The 15,149-nt window shown below is 35.4% G+C and overlaps 5 protein-coding genes and 1 long non-coding RNA gene across 6 annotated transcripts in view; 5 read left to right on the top strand and 1 right to left on the bottom strand.

Annotated features, from left to right (window-relative positions):
* The window catches only part of LOC107608086 (structural maintenance of chromosomes protein 3), a 54,276-nt gene extending 53,530 nt beyond the window's left edge, over window positions 1-746 (top strand). The window contains exon 29 of the mRNA XM_021107143.1: window positions 514-746. The gene's annotated coding sequence lies outside the window, so the exon portion shown is untranslated. The remainder of the gene's footprint in view (window positions 1-513) is intronic.
* LOC107608090 (receptor-like protein kinase) overlaps window positions 1-5,955 on the top strand; it is a 40,585-nt gene extending 34,630 nt beyond the window's left edge. Inside the window, exon 2 of the mRNA XM_021107147.1 lies at window positions 5,147-5,955. Coding sequence (XP_020962806.1) covers window positions 5,147-5,151 — 5 coding nt within the window. The 3' untranslated portion in view covers window positions 5,152-5,955. The remainder of the gene's footprint in view (window positions 1-5,146) is intronic.
* Window positions 1,429-1,943, bottom strand: LOC110264823. Its single transcript, XR_002351061.1, has 2 exons — window positions 1,809-1,943; window positions 1,429-1,490 (listed from the first exon to the last, which is right to left on the bottom strand). It is a non-coding gene; the product is annotated as an uncharacterized LOC110264823 (long non-coding RNA).
* Window positions 2,274-7,034, top strand: LOC107608088 (receptor-like protein kinase). The gene is made up of 2 exons (XM_016309980.2): window positions 2,274-4,941; window positions 6,050-7,034. Exons 1-2 carry the CDS (start codon window positions 2,421-2,423, stop codon window positions 6,958-6,960), a joined length of 3,432 nt encoding a protein of 1,143 aa, XP_016165466.1. The 5' UTR covers window positions 2,274-2,420; the 3' UTR covers window positions 6,961-7,034.
* Window positions 7,187-11,557, top strand: LOC107608089 (receptor-like protein kinase). Its single transcript, XM_016309981.2, has 2 exons — window positions 7,187-10,233; window positions 10,399-11,557. Exons 1-2 carry the CDS (start codon window positions 7,737-7,739, stop codon window positions 11,226-11,228), a joined length of 3,327 nt encoding a protein of 1,108 aa, XP_016165467.1. The 5' UTR covers window positions 7,187-7,736; the 3' UTR covers window positions 11,229-11,557.
* On the top strand, window positions 11,622-15,110 carry LOC107606739 (structural maintenance of chromosomes protein 3-like). Its single transcript, XM_021107148.1, has 7 exons — window positions 11,622-11,852; window positions 12,028-12,115; window positions 12,208-12,357; window positions 13,586-13,966; window positions 14,051-14,121; window positions 14,571-14,724; window positions 14,953-15,110. The coding sequence occupies exons 1-6, from the start codon at window positions 11,637-11,639 to the stop codon at window positions 14,685-14,687; spliced, it is 1,023 nt and encodes a 340-aa protein (XP_020962807.1). The 5' UTR covers window positions 11,622-11,636; the 3' UTR covers window positions 14,688-14,724; window positions 14,953-15,110.

The following is a 15,149-nucleotide window of genomic DNA, read 5'->3' as shown; positions in this document are numbered from 1 at the left end:
ATATACTTTTCAAAAAATAATTTATTATTCGTATTCATGTTTATGTTTAAAATTATTTTTATAATATTTATTAGTCACTTTTGATATTTATTTGAATCTATGCAACGCGATGTCTCATTCTAGTTGATGAAAAATCTGATTACTCAAATTTATTCCTTGCATTCGTAAAACTACCATTCTCACTTGAACCTCTCTTTGTGGTGAACCCCCGGTTTAGCTGTTGTATTGCATTAAGAAACTACAAATTTTAGAAGCTTTGTATGTTTACTTACAGCTATTTTCTTTTCCAGTGTCCGCCATTTTCTTTTCTTGATATCAAATTAATAACTTTCTAATGAAAGATAAGAGTTGCTGTTCATTGATGGAAAAAACTTTCCCCCTTTTTTTTTTCCATATAATATCCTAATTTTGTAACTTGTTTGACTGTCATGATTTGCACACTAATTGTGCAACGTCCTAGTCTGTAGTCTCATTGTGCCTATTGTATGTTTTAATATAATATTCGTATTTTAGGTGCATCTGACATCCATGATCTGATAAAATTGGTTGGCTGCGAGCATTGTTTGATGTCGACCATGTAAAGTAAAGTAAATTGCAGACTTTATTCATGTAACTTGGATCTTCACTTTGTACAATCTCTTATTACATTGACGCCAACGTAGGTCTAAGTAATCTAGAATCCCTGCTCATCCTCTATTTCTGTAAATTCATTAGAGGTTTGCTTATATGTTAATATCTTTTGCTAACTGTAGTATCCATATCTATGGGGAGAATTCTTCCAATGCTGTTTGATAATGTAAGTTTTTACTTTTAGGTTGCGTTCTATATACGATTATATCTTATCGAGTTATACTTGCACTAATATATGCTCGATTTCTTGATTGCGCCTCGCTCATAATGCATTTGAATTCAGCATAATCAGGCAATTCAGATCTGTATACCAGTTTGCAGTTAGCTACGATGGTAGTGCGTGCATGACTGCATGTGGTAAAATACAAACTAAACGTATAATAAATTGTTTCTTTATTAATGCCTTATTCGATATTCAAATTAGTTTAATTTCAAGATATAATCTTTTTATTTTATATATATATTTTTTAAAATTATAAAAAAAAGGTAGTATAGTATATTAGTATCAATGGGGAGAATAGAAATCAAATAAGGGATTCCAAATTCAAATGAAACATCTAGAAAATAATTATTAAACCGTAGGATCAATTGTTTTTTAGAATCAAATTTTATACATAAACTAAAAGATTTATAATTATTAAACCGTTGAAGTTTGTTAATATTGAATGCTCAATCTGAAACCATTGACTGCTACCATGTAAGTCCATGATTATATTCGTATTGTTGTTCCACACACTTAAAAGATGAGAGGATTCGTAAACATAGGCAACCGTACGTGTTCTCTTTCTTACAGTTTTCAAAATTCTCTAATGAGTTGAAGAAAATACAGAAGGGGAAAACGACAAATCGATTAGATATACCTACCTGGATCCCGCTAGGGAGACAATGGACTATTTGTACAATGTGTACCATGGACTATTGAGTTACAAAATGAACATTCCCCATACTATCTAGAATAACCATCCGAGTACTAGGGATAATAAACATCTCCCCAAAAACTTAAACTGATTTTGGGACCTTTCGGATCTAAAACTCTAATACTATGTCATAATACCACTCATCCCAAAAGCTTCAGTTGATGGAAAAAAATAACACTAATAATTATATCTCTAATACTCCTTAAACCTCCATTGTACACATTGTACAAATATTCCATTGGCTCCACATACTTTTTCTACCTAATAATAATAATTTTACAAAAGACTTTGCGCGTTCATTTTAATTATTACAAAAATAATTGCTTACGTACGAAGGCCAATATATGATAACAATAAAGTATTATGGTTCGTTGGTGACTGCTTCTTCTTATTATATTATATTATGAAGAAAAATAGTATCATAATGAAGTGTCAAAATTATTACTAGCTAATTTAGCAGTTACTTTATTAGTAATTGATTGATTTGTGCATGGATTGCTTTGTCTCTTTCAAATCCAAATGCGCGTTCATCCGTAGCCCACTTGGGTTACATGTAAAATATCTCTATACATAAACTTCAATGGTAGTAAAATATCATTTTTGATCATTTATACATAAACCAAAAGATTTAAATAACAAACTGCAATAAATGTCAAATGATAAAACGACATTTAAATGAATAGAGCACCTCCCCCGCACTTTCGAAGAAATTCTTCCACAATTGCACACCTTACCTAAACCGTGTATCCCCCAACCACGTTCACTCAAGTGAAACTCAGACTCGTCAACTCCAAGCACAAAAAATTCTCATTCATTCCAAACACTTAATACTTTGCCCTACCATTTTTGTTAACTGCTACTTACTTACCTTGTATGCCTTTTGTCACTATGCGTATGAGTAGTGTCACACTCTTCTTGATTCTTTGCTTCTCTACCTCCTTGTATGATGCTTCTGCTCTTGCCTCTGATGGTGTCACTCTCCTTTCACTCTTGACTCATTGGACCTTTGTTCCACCCATCATAAACTCCACGTGGAAGGGCTCTGATTCGGTTCCGTGCTCGTGGATTGGAGTCCAATGCAACCATGCCTATAATGTGATCTCCCTTAATCTCAGTGATCTTGGGATTCAAGGTCAACTTGGACCAGAAATAGGACAATTATATCGCTTGCAGACCCTTGTGTTGTCGAATAATGGTTTCTTAGGAGAGGTACCTTCAGAGCTAAGTAACTGTACTTTGCTTCAGGTCTTAGACCTTTCTAATAACAGCTTTAGCGGACTGATACCAAATAGCTTCAAGAAGTTGCAAAGCTTACGCAGCATGAATTTGTCGTCTAATCTATTGGGTGGTACGATTCCCGATTCCTTGTTTCAAATTCGTCAGCTTGAAGAAATGAACCTTCACAATAACCATCTCAGTGGTCCTATACCATCCAGTATTGGGAACTTGACTGAGCTGTTAAGGTTACACTTACATGGTAATCAGTTGTCAGGTACGATTCCTTCATCCATTGGTAATTGCAGTAAACTAGAGGAATTGTTTCTGAATGAGAACAGATTGAATGGGGAACTATCTTTGGAGATGGCAAAGCTCAAGAATCTAAAGACTATGTCTTTGTTTGACAACCAGTTCTTAGGAGTCATTCCTCAAGACTTGGGAATCAATAGCAGCATAGTGAAACTGGACTTTACAAATAATAAGTTCACTGGTAATCTTCCACCAAGTCTTTGCTTTCGAAAGAAGTTACAAGTGCTGAACATGGGATCTAATCGACTTCAAGGTAACATACCTTCTGATGTAGGAAGGTGTACAAGTCTGAGTATGGTGATTCTCAGTGAAAATAATTTCATTGTTTTTGAGAGTAATATGAACCTCAAATACTTACACATAAGCAAGAACAACATCAGTGGACCAATTCCACCAAGTCTAGAAAATTGTACAAATCTTGCTGCAATTAACATGTCACTGAACAAGTTTAATGGGCTCATACCATCTGCACTTGGAAAGCTTGTGAATCTTACGATTTTGGATCTTTCACACAACAATTTGGAAGGACCTTTGCCACCACAGCTGTCAAATTGTACTAAAATGGATCATTTTGATGTTGGATTCAATTCCCTAAACGGTTCCTTCCCATCAAGTCTGAGGAACTGGACAGGGATAACCACATTAATTTTAAGAGAGAATCATTTTACAGGTGGTATCCCGAGCTTTTTCTCAGAACTTAGCAAGCTTCGTGAACTACAACTTGGTGGAAATTTGATTGGAGGAACAATTCCTCCATCATTGGGAAAACTGCAGAATCTGTTCTATGGGTTGAATTTGAGTAGCAATGGATTGACAGGTGTGATTCCTTTAGAACTTGGGCATCTACAAGAACTGCAAAGTCTGGACTTATCACTGAACAATTTGACAGGAAACATAGATGTTCTTGATAAACTACTTTCATTGACTGAGATCAATATTTCAAACAATTTCTTGCATGGTCCTGTTCCGAAATCTCTCTTTAAGTTTCTGAATTCCTCGTCATCTTCTTTCTTGGGTAATCCCCATTTATGTGTCAGTTGTTCTCCTTCTAGTGGCCTGAATTGCACCAACACTAGTAATTTGAAGCCATGTCCCTATCAATCAACTGATCACAAAGGCATCAGTGCATTGGTAATTTTAATGATAGAACTTGCATCCTCACTGTTTGTTTCAGCTATGCTGGTAGCTCTACTTTTGATGTATCTCCGCAAGAAAGAAATGAAGAATGATGTCTATGGTGAAAAATGGTTGTCTGTTATTAAGTTCTTCACTGAAAACCAGTCAGCTCCCCTTCACGACATAGTGATGCAGGCTACAGATAACCTAAATGATCAGTACATTATTGGCAGAGGAGCTCATGGGATTGTTTATAGAGCTCAACTGGGTTATACGACTTTTGCGGTAAAGAAGATTGCATTTGAAAGGAACAAGAGGAAGTATTTACATATTATGCGGAAAGAAATTGAAGTGCTGGGAGGGATCAAGCATAGAAACTTGGTCTCTTGTGCAGACTACTGGATAGGAGAGAACTATGGTTTAGTCTTATATAAATACATGAAGAATGGAAGCCTCCATGACATTTTGCATGGGAAACATCCCCCACTACCCTTATGTTGGAATATACGGCTTAACATCGCTGTTGGAATTGCACATGGGCTAAAATATCTGCATCATGACCACACCACACCCATAGTGCATCGAGACATAAAGCCACAGAATATACTTCTTAATGATGACATGGAGCCTCTTATATCTGATTTTGGTACTGCCCTCTACAGGAACCTAGCTATACATTCTTATAGTCAATCTCAGTCTTGGAAAAAGCTTTCAACGTATGTTGTAGGTACTGCTGGTTATATTGCACCAGGTACATAGATCTTTCTCCTAAGCTAGATTAACTTCTTAGTGTTAAGTTTCAGTTTTAGTTTTGGATGTTGATAAATGTTTTTAGTGTTGAGACTGGAAGACGGATCTTGATGCACCCTTTACTTTTCAAAGTAATTTGCATTTTGCACACCAATTTCATAGCTAATCGCATTTTCTGCTTCTCTAATGTGACGATACTTGCATAGTGTGAGAAAGCAAAATCAAATTTGATGATTAAGTAACTTGGTTTAGAAGAAATATGAAACTTCAAGAAAGGATCAATTTCATTGTGATGTATCTCCGCAAGATTGTGGAAATGAAAAGATTGTGGCTTTGGAAATTATGAGTTTTGAAACAAAAAGCAAAGTTCTCTTTTGATACATGTTAACCTAAAAAAGCATGTAGACGAAATCACGTTGTAAAGTTTGAAAAAGTTAAAGATGAGGTGTTGCCAACAAATATGTATCAACTAGATCTTGTAAGTTGATAAGTTTAACAAGTGAGATTTTCTTTGTTTACCATCATAGGATTAGTATAAATCGGTGGTTTAGTTAGTTTGGTTTGGTATGATAATGGGTGTAACAATGTAGTGAGTGTTAGAGAGAAAATTGTTAGGTTTTTCTGTGTGTTGTGTCTTCACATTTGTTTTGTGCACCAAGTCATTATTCGCTCTTTTGGTGAGAGAAGATTGGTTTTGTACTTTTGGTATCTTCTCTTTGTATTTGGATTGAGTATTTATACCATTTGATTTGGTATTTTGAGTGGAATTGAGACTTGGTTTTGGGTGATGTATCACAAATTACCACTTTGTATCTGGGTTTCAGGGATTTGGTTTGGGTAGAGCGGCTACCCATTTAGGATCTCTTTGAAAGAGATTTGGTCTAGGTAGAGTAGCATCACCAATTACCACTTTGTATCTTGTTAGATATTTGGTTAGGGTAGAATGGTTACCCAATTTTATAACTTTGTGTCATCATATTTTTTTAGTAAAATATTTGGTATTTCTTTGTGTCAATTGTGTAATTTTGCGCTTCTGCTTGCACGCTCCGTTTTTTCTAACACAGTATCTCTCTAACATGGTTGTGTACTTGTGTTGTCCCCTGAAACAGAGAATGCATATGTAATAGTGCAGAGCAGAAAGTCAGATGTGTACAGCTACGGGGTAGTCCTGCTTGAGTTACTAACCAGAAAGAGAGTGGTTGTTGAGGAGGAAAGAAAGGTAACCGGTTTAGTGAGTTGGGTTAGATCTATCTGGTTGGAAACAGGAAAAATTGAGGAGATTGTTGATCCAGATCTTGCAAATGCATTTCCCAGTTCAGGACGACTAGCATGGCAAGTCACTAAGGTGCTTTTATTGGCATTAAGATGCACCGAGAGGAAGCCGCGTAAGAGACCAACCATGAAAGACATTGTTGGCTACTATCAGCAAGAGATATTCAAGTTGAGTTGCGATGATGTGGATATGGTTAATGAAGATGTTGTTGATGTGGCACCACAACCATACAGTGTTCCATTTTTCAGTACTAATCCATTTTCTGACACTCAGTGTGACTCTTATATGCATGGTGAAACTAGTGAGGCTGCAATGCTGAGACATAACAAGTTTGCATTATATGTGGACAATGAACCTCAAGATTCTAATGGTTTCAGCTGGTGGCAAGATTTTAGTCAATCTCAAAATTCTTTGGTTGATTGGAATGTGATGGCTACAACTAAAACTTCTGTTGATGGATTCACAGTTAAATTAATAGGCAATGGTAAGACATATACTGAACAAGTAGTAGTAACTGCACTATTTGTTCATAAAGTAACCTATACTTGGCCTTATTTGTTCTTCCTTCCAACTGTGAATGGACCAGTAGTTACTCAACCCTTCAACTGGTTTTTCCTCTCTTGTTTGACTCAGTATATGTATCAGCAGAAATCATTGAAATCACAGCTCAAGTCCTGCTTTATAGCACCTATCAATGACTCTTCATCTTGTGTTATTGTGTGTAACAATGGAGTAAATGGTCGATGAGTCATGGGAAGAAAATTCTAACGCATGTAAACATTTAGTCTTAATATGAAATATAAATACTAATATTTTTTTTTCTTACAGATTATTAGATTAATTTACCATTTTAATCTCTCACTAGTTACAGGTACTATCTTGGCAAAGCTAAATATAAAATAAAAGTATCCTTTCTTGCTGAGATCTGACATGTAATTACTATGATAATTAATTTGTCATCTTTTTAATTATTATATCTACATTCTTGATTAAGCTTGAGCAAGTAGAGTGTAACTATATTTTGGATTTAGTGAATAAGTTCTCTGGAAAACTACAAATTTTAATTTTTTTTAAAGCATTTATTATATAAGAACTATAACATGTTTTCAAAATAAATAATTTTAACTAGAACCCCTAGGACATTTGCAAGCAAAACTCATATTTTTTATGAATACATTCAATGCACTTATTAAATGTGGTTCGGAAATATATATAAAGTTAGAATAGAATGGTTTTTTTTTTTTTAATTTTAAATACAACTTTACTGCATAAAATCTTGATTCAGCTGGAACTTACTACCAATGGTATCTCACTATTCCCCACCATGATGATGTCAGATGAGATAATATTCTCATTCACTTTACTAATTGCTTTAACTCATCCAAGTCAATCTTAAACTACACCACTCTAGGGAGATAACATTCTCACTAATTGCTTGGTTTTCCTTTCTAGCAAGAACAAGGCAGCTTATTATGTTCTTCTTGTAAGTTAACTAGTTGTGTTGACCTTGTTACCTTGTCTCTATGAGTGTCATCACACTCCTCTTGTTGATTCTTTGCTTCTTTGCCTTATTATTACCTTCTGCTTCTGCTCTTGTCTCTGATGGGATAACTCTGCTGTCATTGTTGTCACACTGGACCTTTGTTCCTCCCATTATCAACTCCACCTGGAATCCATCTGATTCCATTCCATGCTCATGGGTTGGAGTCCAGTGTAACCATGAGCACAATGTGCTCTCCCTTAACCTCACTAACCATGGGATTCTTGGTCAACTTGGACCCAAGATAAGACAATTGCAACACTTGCAGGCTCTTGTGTTGGCCAATAATGGTTTCTCAGGAAAGGTACCTTCAGAGCTAAGTAATTGTAGTTTGCTTCAGCTCTTAGACCTTTCTAATAACAGCTTTAGCGGACAGATACCATATAGCTTCAAGAAGTTGCAAAATCTGCAGTATATGAGCTTGTCATTCAATCTGTTGAGTGGTGAGATTCCAGATTCCTTGTTTCAGATTCCTCAACTGCAAGAAGTGAACCTTCACTCTAACCATCTCAGTGGTCCTATCCCAACCAGCATAGGCAACTTGACTGAGCTGTTGAGGTTGGATCTACATGGTAATAAGTTAACAGGTACTATTCCTTCATCCATTGGTAATTGCATGAAATTAGAGGATTTGGTTTTGAATGAGAACAAACTCGAAGGAGAACTACCATTGGTGATGGTTAATCTCAAGCATCTGAAAAATATCTCACTGTTTGACAATCAGTTATCTGGATTCATACCTCAAAGCTTGGGAATCAATAGCAGCCTAGTGAAGCTGGACCTTACAATGAATGATTTCACTGGTAATATCCCCCCCAATCTCTGCCTTGGAAAACAATTACGTGTGCTGAACATGGGATCTAATAAACTTCAAGGTAGCATACCTTCTGAGGTAGGAAGATGTGAAACTCTAAGCATGTTAATTCTCAGTGACAACCATTTAACCGGCTCTCTTCCGGAGTTCGCGAGTAACCTGAACCTCAAGATTATGGACATGAGCAGGAACAGAATTGGTGGAACTATACCATCAAGTTTGGAGAAGTGCACTAATCTTATAGAAATAAATTTGTCAATGAACAAATTTACTGGCCTCATACCATCACAGCTTGGAAAGCTTCTGAATATTGAGGTTTTGAATCTTGCACATAACAGCTTGGAAGGTGCTTTGCCAAATCAGCTGTCAAATTGTACTAAAATGGATAGTTTTGATGTTGGATTCAATTCCCTCAATGGATCATTCCCATCAAGTTTGCGGAGTTGGACGGGTTTAACAACATTGATTTTAAGAGAGAATCGTTTTACAGGGGGTATCCCAACTTTTCTTTCAGAATTTAACAAGCTCCATGATTTACAGCTTGGTGGAAATTTGTTTGGAGGAAAAATTCCTCCATCATTAGGAAAGTTGAAGAATCTGATCGATGGATTGAATCTGAGTGCTAATGGATTGACAGGTGAAATTCCCTTTGAAATTGGGAAGCTAAATGTACTGTCTAGTCTGGATTTATCCTCAAACAATTTGACAGGAAGCATGGATGTTCTTGGTGAACTTTCGTTGAACAACTTGAATGTTTCATACAATTTCTTGCATGGTCCTGTACCAGAAACTCTGATGAATTTCTTAAATTCCTCGCCGTCTTCATTCTTGGGCAATCCCTATCTCTGTGTCAGTTTTTCAGCTTCTCATAGCTCAAATCGCACCAAAGCTAGTTACTTGAAGCCATGTGTCTACAAATCAAATTATCATTTAGGTATCAGTATAAGTGCAATAGTGATGATAGAACTTGGTTCCACAATATTGGTTTCTGGCATACTGATAGCACTAGTTGTTCGCCGGCTAAATGCCTCTGATTCAATGCTTTCACATGTTGAAAATAAAAAGGAAGATATTAACTTGGGTTTACCCTTTTATGGTGGCATGGTGAAGGATGATATTATCAAAGTAGATGATGGTTGTATTGTTGGCAGAGGAGCCCATGCAATAGTTTATAAAGTCCAGCATAATGGTCTAGCTCTTGCTGTAAAGAAAATTGTATTTAGAGGACAGGACAACAAGCGCTTAGAAATCATGAAAAGAGAAGTCGAAACCCTCTATATGATTAAGCACATAAATTTGGTAAGTATCCTGGGGTACAGCGTGGCTAAGGACTATGGTTTAATATTTACTCGCTACATGGAAAAGGGAAGCCTTCATGATATTTTGCATAGGAACATTCCATCACCAGCCTGGAATGTTCGGCTTAAGATAGCTCATGGAATTGCACAGGGACTAAAATACCTGCATTATGATTGCGATCCGCCGATAGTGCACCGAGACATCAAACCACAGAATATACTCCTTGATGCTGAGATGGAGCCTCATATTTCAGATTTTGGTACTGCCAACATCAGGAACCTAGCTGAGGATTCTTATACTCATTCTGATTTCCCTTGGCAAAAGCTTTCAGCACGTATAGCTGGTACTGCTGGCTATATGGCACCAGGTAACTAAACCTTTTTCTACACCTACTATCTATTTGTATGCCATGCTGCCAACACTGCCTAATGCTTGCTATAATGTAGGGATACTTTTAGTTTGTGACAGCTTGAAAGAATAGTTAATGTAAAATAATATCTTCCTAACATGGTTGCATCATCCATTCTTACAGAGTGTGCATATGCAACAGAGCCAAGCAGAACTTTTGACGTATATAGCTATGGAGTAGTGTTGCTTGAGCTAATAACCAGAAAAAGAGTGTTAGTTGATGGCAATGAACATATAGTGAGTTGGGTTAGATCTGTCTGGGATGATGAAACAAACAAAATTGACAAGATTGTTGATTCATACCTTGCAGCTTCATTTCCCAATTCAGCAGTGTTGGAAAAGCAAGTAACCGCGTTGCTTTCGTTGGCATTGAGATGCACAGAGAGAGATCAACGCAATCGACCAATGATGATAGAAGTGGTCAACTTCTACAGAAAAAGCATATTCAAGTTGAGGTGTGATCATATGGCTAATGATAATAATGATGGTGCTGAAGTTGCTGTAGGTGTAGCACCACAACCACCATTCAATAATGAACCAGATATCAGTACTAATCCAGTTTCCAACACTCAGGGTCAGGGAGACTCCTATGTGCATGAAGAAAGTAATGAACCACAAGATGTCTATGCTTTAGATGATTTGAGGCTTGTGTCTACACCTAAAATTGGTGTTGATGGACTCATAATTAAAGTAATAGGCAATGGTAAGTTACGTGTTGAACAAGTTGCAGTGAAAACTGGACCGGTTGTTCCTAAAGTGACCTACACTTGGCCTTATTTGAAGTTCCTTCCAACTGTGACTGGACCAGTAGTTACAATACCTTTCAACTGGTTTTTCCTCTCTTCTTGGGCTCAATATATGTACCAAAAGAGTTCCTTGAAATTACACCTCAATTTCTTCTTTATAGCACCTATCAAGGACTCTTCTACTTGTTGTGTAAACCCTGAAGAATAAATATTAGGTGGATACTCCCACGATGACATCTTCACATGAGATAGCATTGCAGACTATTAGATAAATTGATATGTTTGACTAATCATCTAAGGGTTCACAATGTCATCTTCATATAAAGATGTCATCATGTGAGTATTTCCCTAAATATTATGTAGCTTTTTATTGTTGGAACATGTAAAAATATACAGCTTTTAAAATTACACCTCAATTTCTCCCTTATATTTTGCTTGACATATAGGCTATGCCAACTAGAGCATTCTAGTGTGTATTTTTCTCTATGTTCACTTGGTGTGATTGTCATGGATTTTGTGTTGGAACATGCAAAGCTTTCACTTGTTCCAACCTTTTGAAAGTGCTGGTCATTCTTCTTAGGCTGTGATCTCTTTACTGGTTTCAATTCACTTGCACATGCAATTTAAACAGCTTATTCCTTGTGATGTTGAAAATGATGACACGTCAACCCAGATAATTAGACATCTTAACGCACATAAAGGTGGACGAGTTACATTTATCCCACTTAACAGAGTGAGGGCACCACGCATTACTTATCCCCAGAGTTCTGATGTCATCCCTCTCTTAAAGAAATTGAATTTTAAACATGACTATAACCCTGCATTCAGTCAGGTTAGCTTCTACAACAGATGTTAACTTTTATTTACACAAGTTAATACATGTTCAGAAGCAATTTGCTAAAGGGATGTAAACTTCTAATTATAAGTTTTTTGTCTGTGTCTGGTGATACTATCTTCTTGACTATATTGATGGATTGATTTCCCTCATCACTTCTGATATTTCTTAGGTATTTGCCCGAACGGTTGTGTGCAAGAATTTGGATGTGGCATCAAGGGTTGCCAGGACTGATGGTCTTGACTGCATAACACTGGATGGTTGGTGTGGAAATGCTTTACATGGCTTGTCTACATGATATGGCCTGGCTGTGTGTTTTGCCTTTGACTATAAGCTGTGTGCTTCATTACAGGTGATCAAGTTAGCAAGAAAGGTAGTATGACGGGAGGATTTTATGATCACAGACGATCAAAATTGAAGTTTATGAATATCATTAAGCAAAATGAAGATGAAATTCACTCAAAAGAGGAGGAATTGATGAAAGTTAGATCTGCCCTGCAAGATATTCTTTAATAAGGACAAATAGGTCTTTGACTTTTTAAATTTTTGACAAATACATCTCTAACAAAATTTAAATACAAAAAAGTCCTGACTTTAACAAACGGAGAACAATTTAGTCCTTCCGTCTATTTGCCTCTCATACACCAAATGGAACTGGCTGACGTGGCTGAAACAGTATCCAGGTGTCCGTTACGGTGCCACGCTGGAAGGGGAATAAAGTTCGAAGGACAAATAAGTCATTGACGTCATTTTGCAAATAAAGTTCGAAGGACAAATAGGTCCTTGAGAATTTAGTTCATTATACTTCTATTATGTTTCTATTATGAGAATTTAGTTTATAAAATTATGCTTGTATTTTGAAACCTAGTTAACTTGTTGTATTCTACAATTTAAATTATTTGTATTAAAATTGCAGAAATTGGGCTTGTTCTGTTTCTACTTTTTTTTTTTCTTAAATTGCATTAGTTCAGTTTGTGTATTATATTAGAATTTGTTAAATTGCATTAGTTCAGTTTTCATCATACAAGTGGCATTAGTTAGCATGAGTTCATTTATGCATCAAGTTAGCATTAGTTCATTTGTGCATTATTCATGTATTAAGTTAGCATTAGTGCATTTGTGTATTATATTAGAACTAGTATTTTTATCCATAATAACATTATGAGAATAATTTTTTTTTTAAATTATAGTTCACTTTGTTCTAACAGTATAAACTATGCATGGCACAAAAGATTTATAAAATCAAACTACTTTTACAAAAAAGTCGTAAGTTGACAAAAATCTTTGGTTAAGAAGATCAAGATATCTGCAGATAAAAAATTAAATAATAAGATTTTTAGTTATTATTTTTATATGAAAAAGTCTAATTTTTTATTAATAATTAATTTTAACATTCGTTATCTAAAATTTAAAATAATTTAATGTGTATACTTTTACATTTAAAAACAACTCGTGTGTGACTGCACTTAGTTTGTTCCATAGCCCTTAAGTGGATTTTAATGATTTTTGAACTCTTATTACCTAAATTCATCGATTTTTTTTTTGTATTATTATTATTAATTTTGTTGTTTGTTGACAATGATTGATTTTGCTTAGATAATTATTTTGCTCTATATTTTGTTGAAACTTTTATAGTGACACCTATGTATTTTCAATGCACATGCTTTTCTTTGTCATGGTATATTTGTTTCCAACCTCCAATAGTTTTCTTTCCACTGAACTAACCTCACAGATAGACCAAAAGATCACTGAACTTGTTTCCGAGCAGCAGAAGATTGAGGCTGAGTGTGCTCATGGAAAATCAGAATTGGAACAATTTAAGCAGGACATTGCAAATGCTAACAAGCAGAAGCAATTGATTTCTAAGGCACTTTCAAAAAAGGTGTTATTATATTTTCTATATTATATTTCTATATTATACAAGCAGACGGAAGCACGGAAAGCGGAGCTGGAAACTAATCTAACAACAAACCTGAGGAGAAGAAAGCGAGAGTTGGAAGCTGTAATATCATCTGCTGATGATGACACTCTGGGTGTAGATGCTGGATTGAAGGCGCAGGAACTTAGCGATGCTAAATTGTTAGTTGATGATGCAACGGAGCAGCTTAGAAGTGAGACTTCCATTTAATCTTTTGTTTTCTTGATGTTTTGAAGAAACATTATAATTCCATGGTTGACAACACTATCTTTCTCAGGAGTCTCTGATAGTATAAGTGCACGATCAAAGGAAATTAAACAGATCAAAGAAGAAATCAATAAGTTGAAGGTATGTAGTCTTCTTAGGCTGCGTTTGTTTACAGGCACGGAACACTGAAACAGGGACACAAAGACACAAAATCATGATTGGCAAATAAGATTTGTCCAGAGACACTGAATTAGTGTATTTTGTGTCCTTCCTGATCCTAACAAGAGACACAATTTATTTTCTATTTTTTCTTTCCTTATTTTTATCAAATTTTCATAATTATATTTTTTATTGTTATATTTTTCTTCCTAAACTTTTTATATGGAAAAAATGAGAGTAAATTGGACTTTTGTAATTTGTTCTAATCTATCACTAAACAAAATATAAGAACAATTTTTGTGTCTCTGTCTTTAGTGTCTTGTTTTCCGTGTTTTGTTTTGTCCTGTTCTCAGAACTAAACACAATTTTATAGATTGATTGCTGGCTAGAGTAGTTTTTGCTTCATCAATAATGATGACTATGGTCTGCAGTCTTTGGAGGATGAATATGAAAGAAAACTTCAGGAAGAAACAAAAGAATTAGAGCAGTCGCTGAGTAAAAAAAATATATATATTCTGCTAAAGAAGAGGAATATACAAAGAAAATAAGGGAACTGGGCCCATTGACATCAGATGCATTTGAGACGTAAGGCTTTTCTTGATGATCATTTCTTTTTTATTTCAATTTTGGGACATAAATAAAGTTTTTATTTTTATTTTTTTAATTTTCTTTTAAATGATTAAGAAATCTGCCATATTTTAAATAATGCAGAAGATATGTGCTGTTACAGTTATAGGTTATTTCCTTGCAGTTTGTTGTTATCTCTATAGTTTGGTTTTAGCTAACTTTATTGCACCTTCTTACTTACAAAAGGAGGAAAATCAAAGAATTGCATAAAGCGTTGCACTGGTGCAATGATCAACTGCAGCAGTTCAGTCATGTAAACAAGAAAGCGCTTGACCAGTATATAAATTTTACAGAACAACGAGAGGAACTTCAGAAAAGGCAAGCTGAACTTGATGCAGGAGATGGGGTAATTGTCTGGCCTTTTGGTTGAAATGGTTCTTTAT

The sequence above is a fragment of the Arachis ipaensis genome, chromosome B07 (genome assembly GCF_000816755.2).
Source record: "Arachis ipaensis cultivar K30076 chromosome B07, Araip1.1, whole genome shotgun sequence".
NCBI lineage: Eukaryota > Viridiplantae > Streptophyta > Magnoliopsida > Fabales > Fabaceae > Arachis > Arachis ipaensis.
This window is presented reverse-complemented; position numbering and strand designations above follow the sequence as displayed.

What these genes read in the sequence shown, in the direction of transcription:
- LOC107608089 (XM_016309981.2), top strand. Translation starts at nt 7,737, where the DNA reads ATGAGTGTCATCACACTCCTCTTGTTGATTCTTTGCTTCTTTGCCTTA. An exon ending in TGCTGGCTATATGGCACCAG is followed by an intron (nt 10,234 to 10,398) that starts GTAACTAAACCT and finishes CCATTCTTACAG; the next exon opens with AGTGTGCATATGCAACAGAG.
- LOC107606739 (XM_021107148.1), top strand. Translation starts at nt 11,637, where the DNA reads ATGCAATTTAAACAGCTTATTCCTTGTGATGTTGAAAATGATGACACG. An exon ending in AGTTAGATCTGCCCTGCAAG is followed by an intron (nt 12,358 to 13,585) that starts ATATTCTTTAAT and finishes AACTAACCTCAC; the next exon opens with AGATAGACCAAAAGATCACT. An exon ending in TGCAACGGAGCAGCTTAGAA is followed by an intron (nt 13,967 to 14,050) that starts GTGAGACTTCCA and finishes TATCTTTCTCAG; the next exon opens with GAGTCTCTGATAGTATAAGT.
- LOC107608088 (XM_016309980.2), top strand. Translation starts at nt 2,421, where the DNA reads ATGCCTTTTGTCACTATGCGTATGAGTAGTGTCACACTCTTCTTGATT. An exon ending in TGCTGGTTATATTGCACCAG is followed by an intron (nt 4,942 to 6,049) that starts GTACATAGATCT and finishes CCCCTGAAACAG; the next exon opens with AGAATGCATATGTAATAGTG.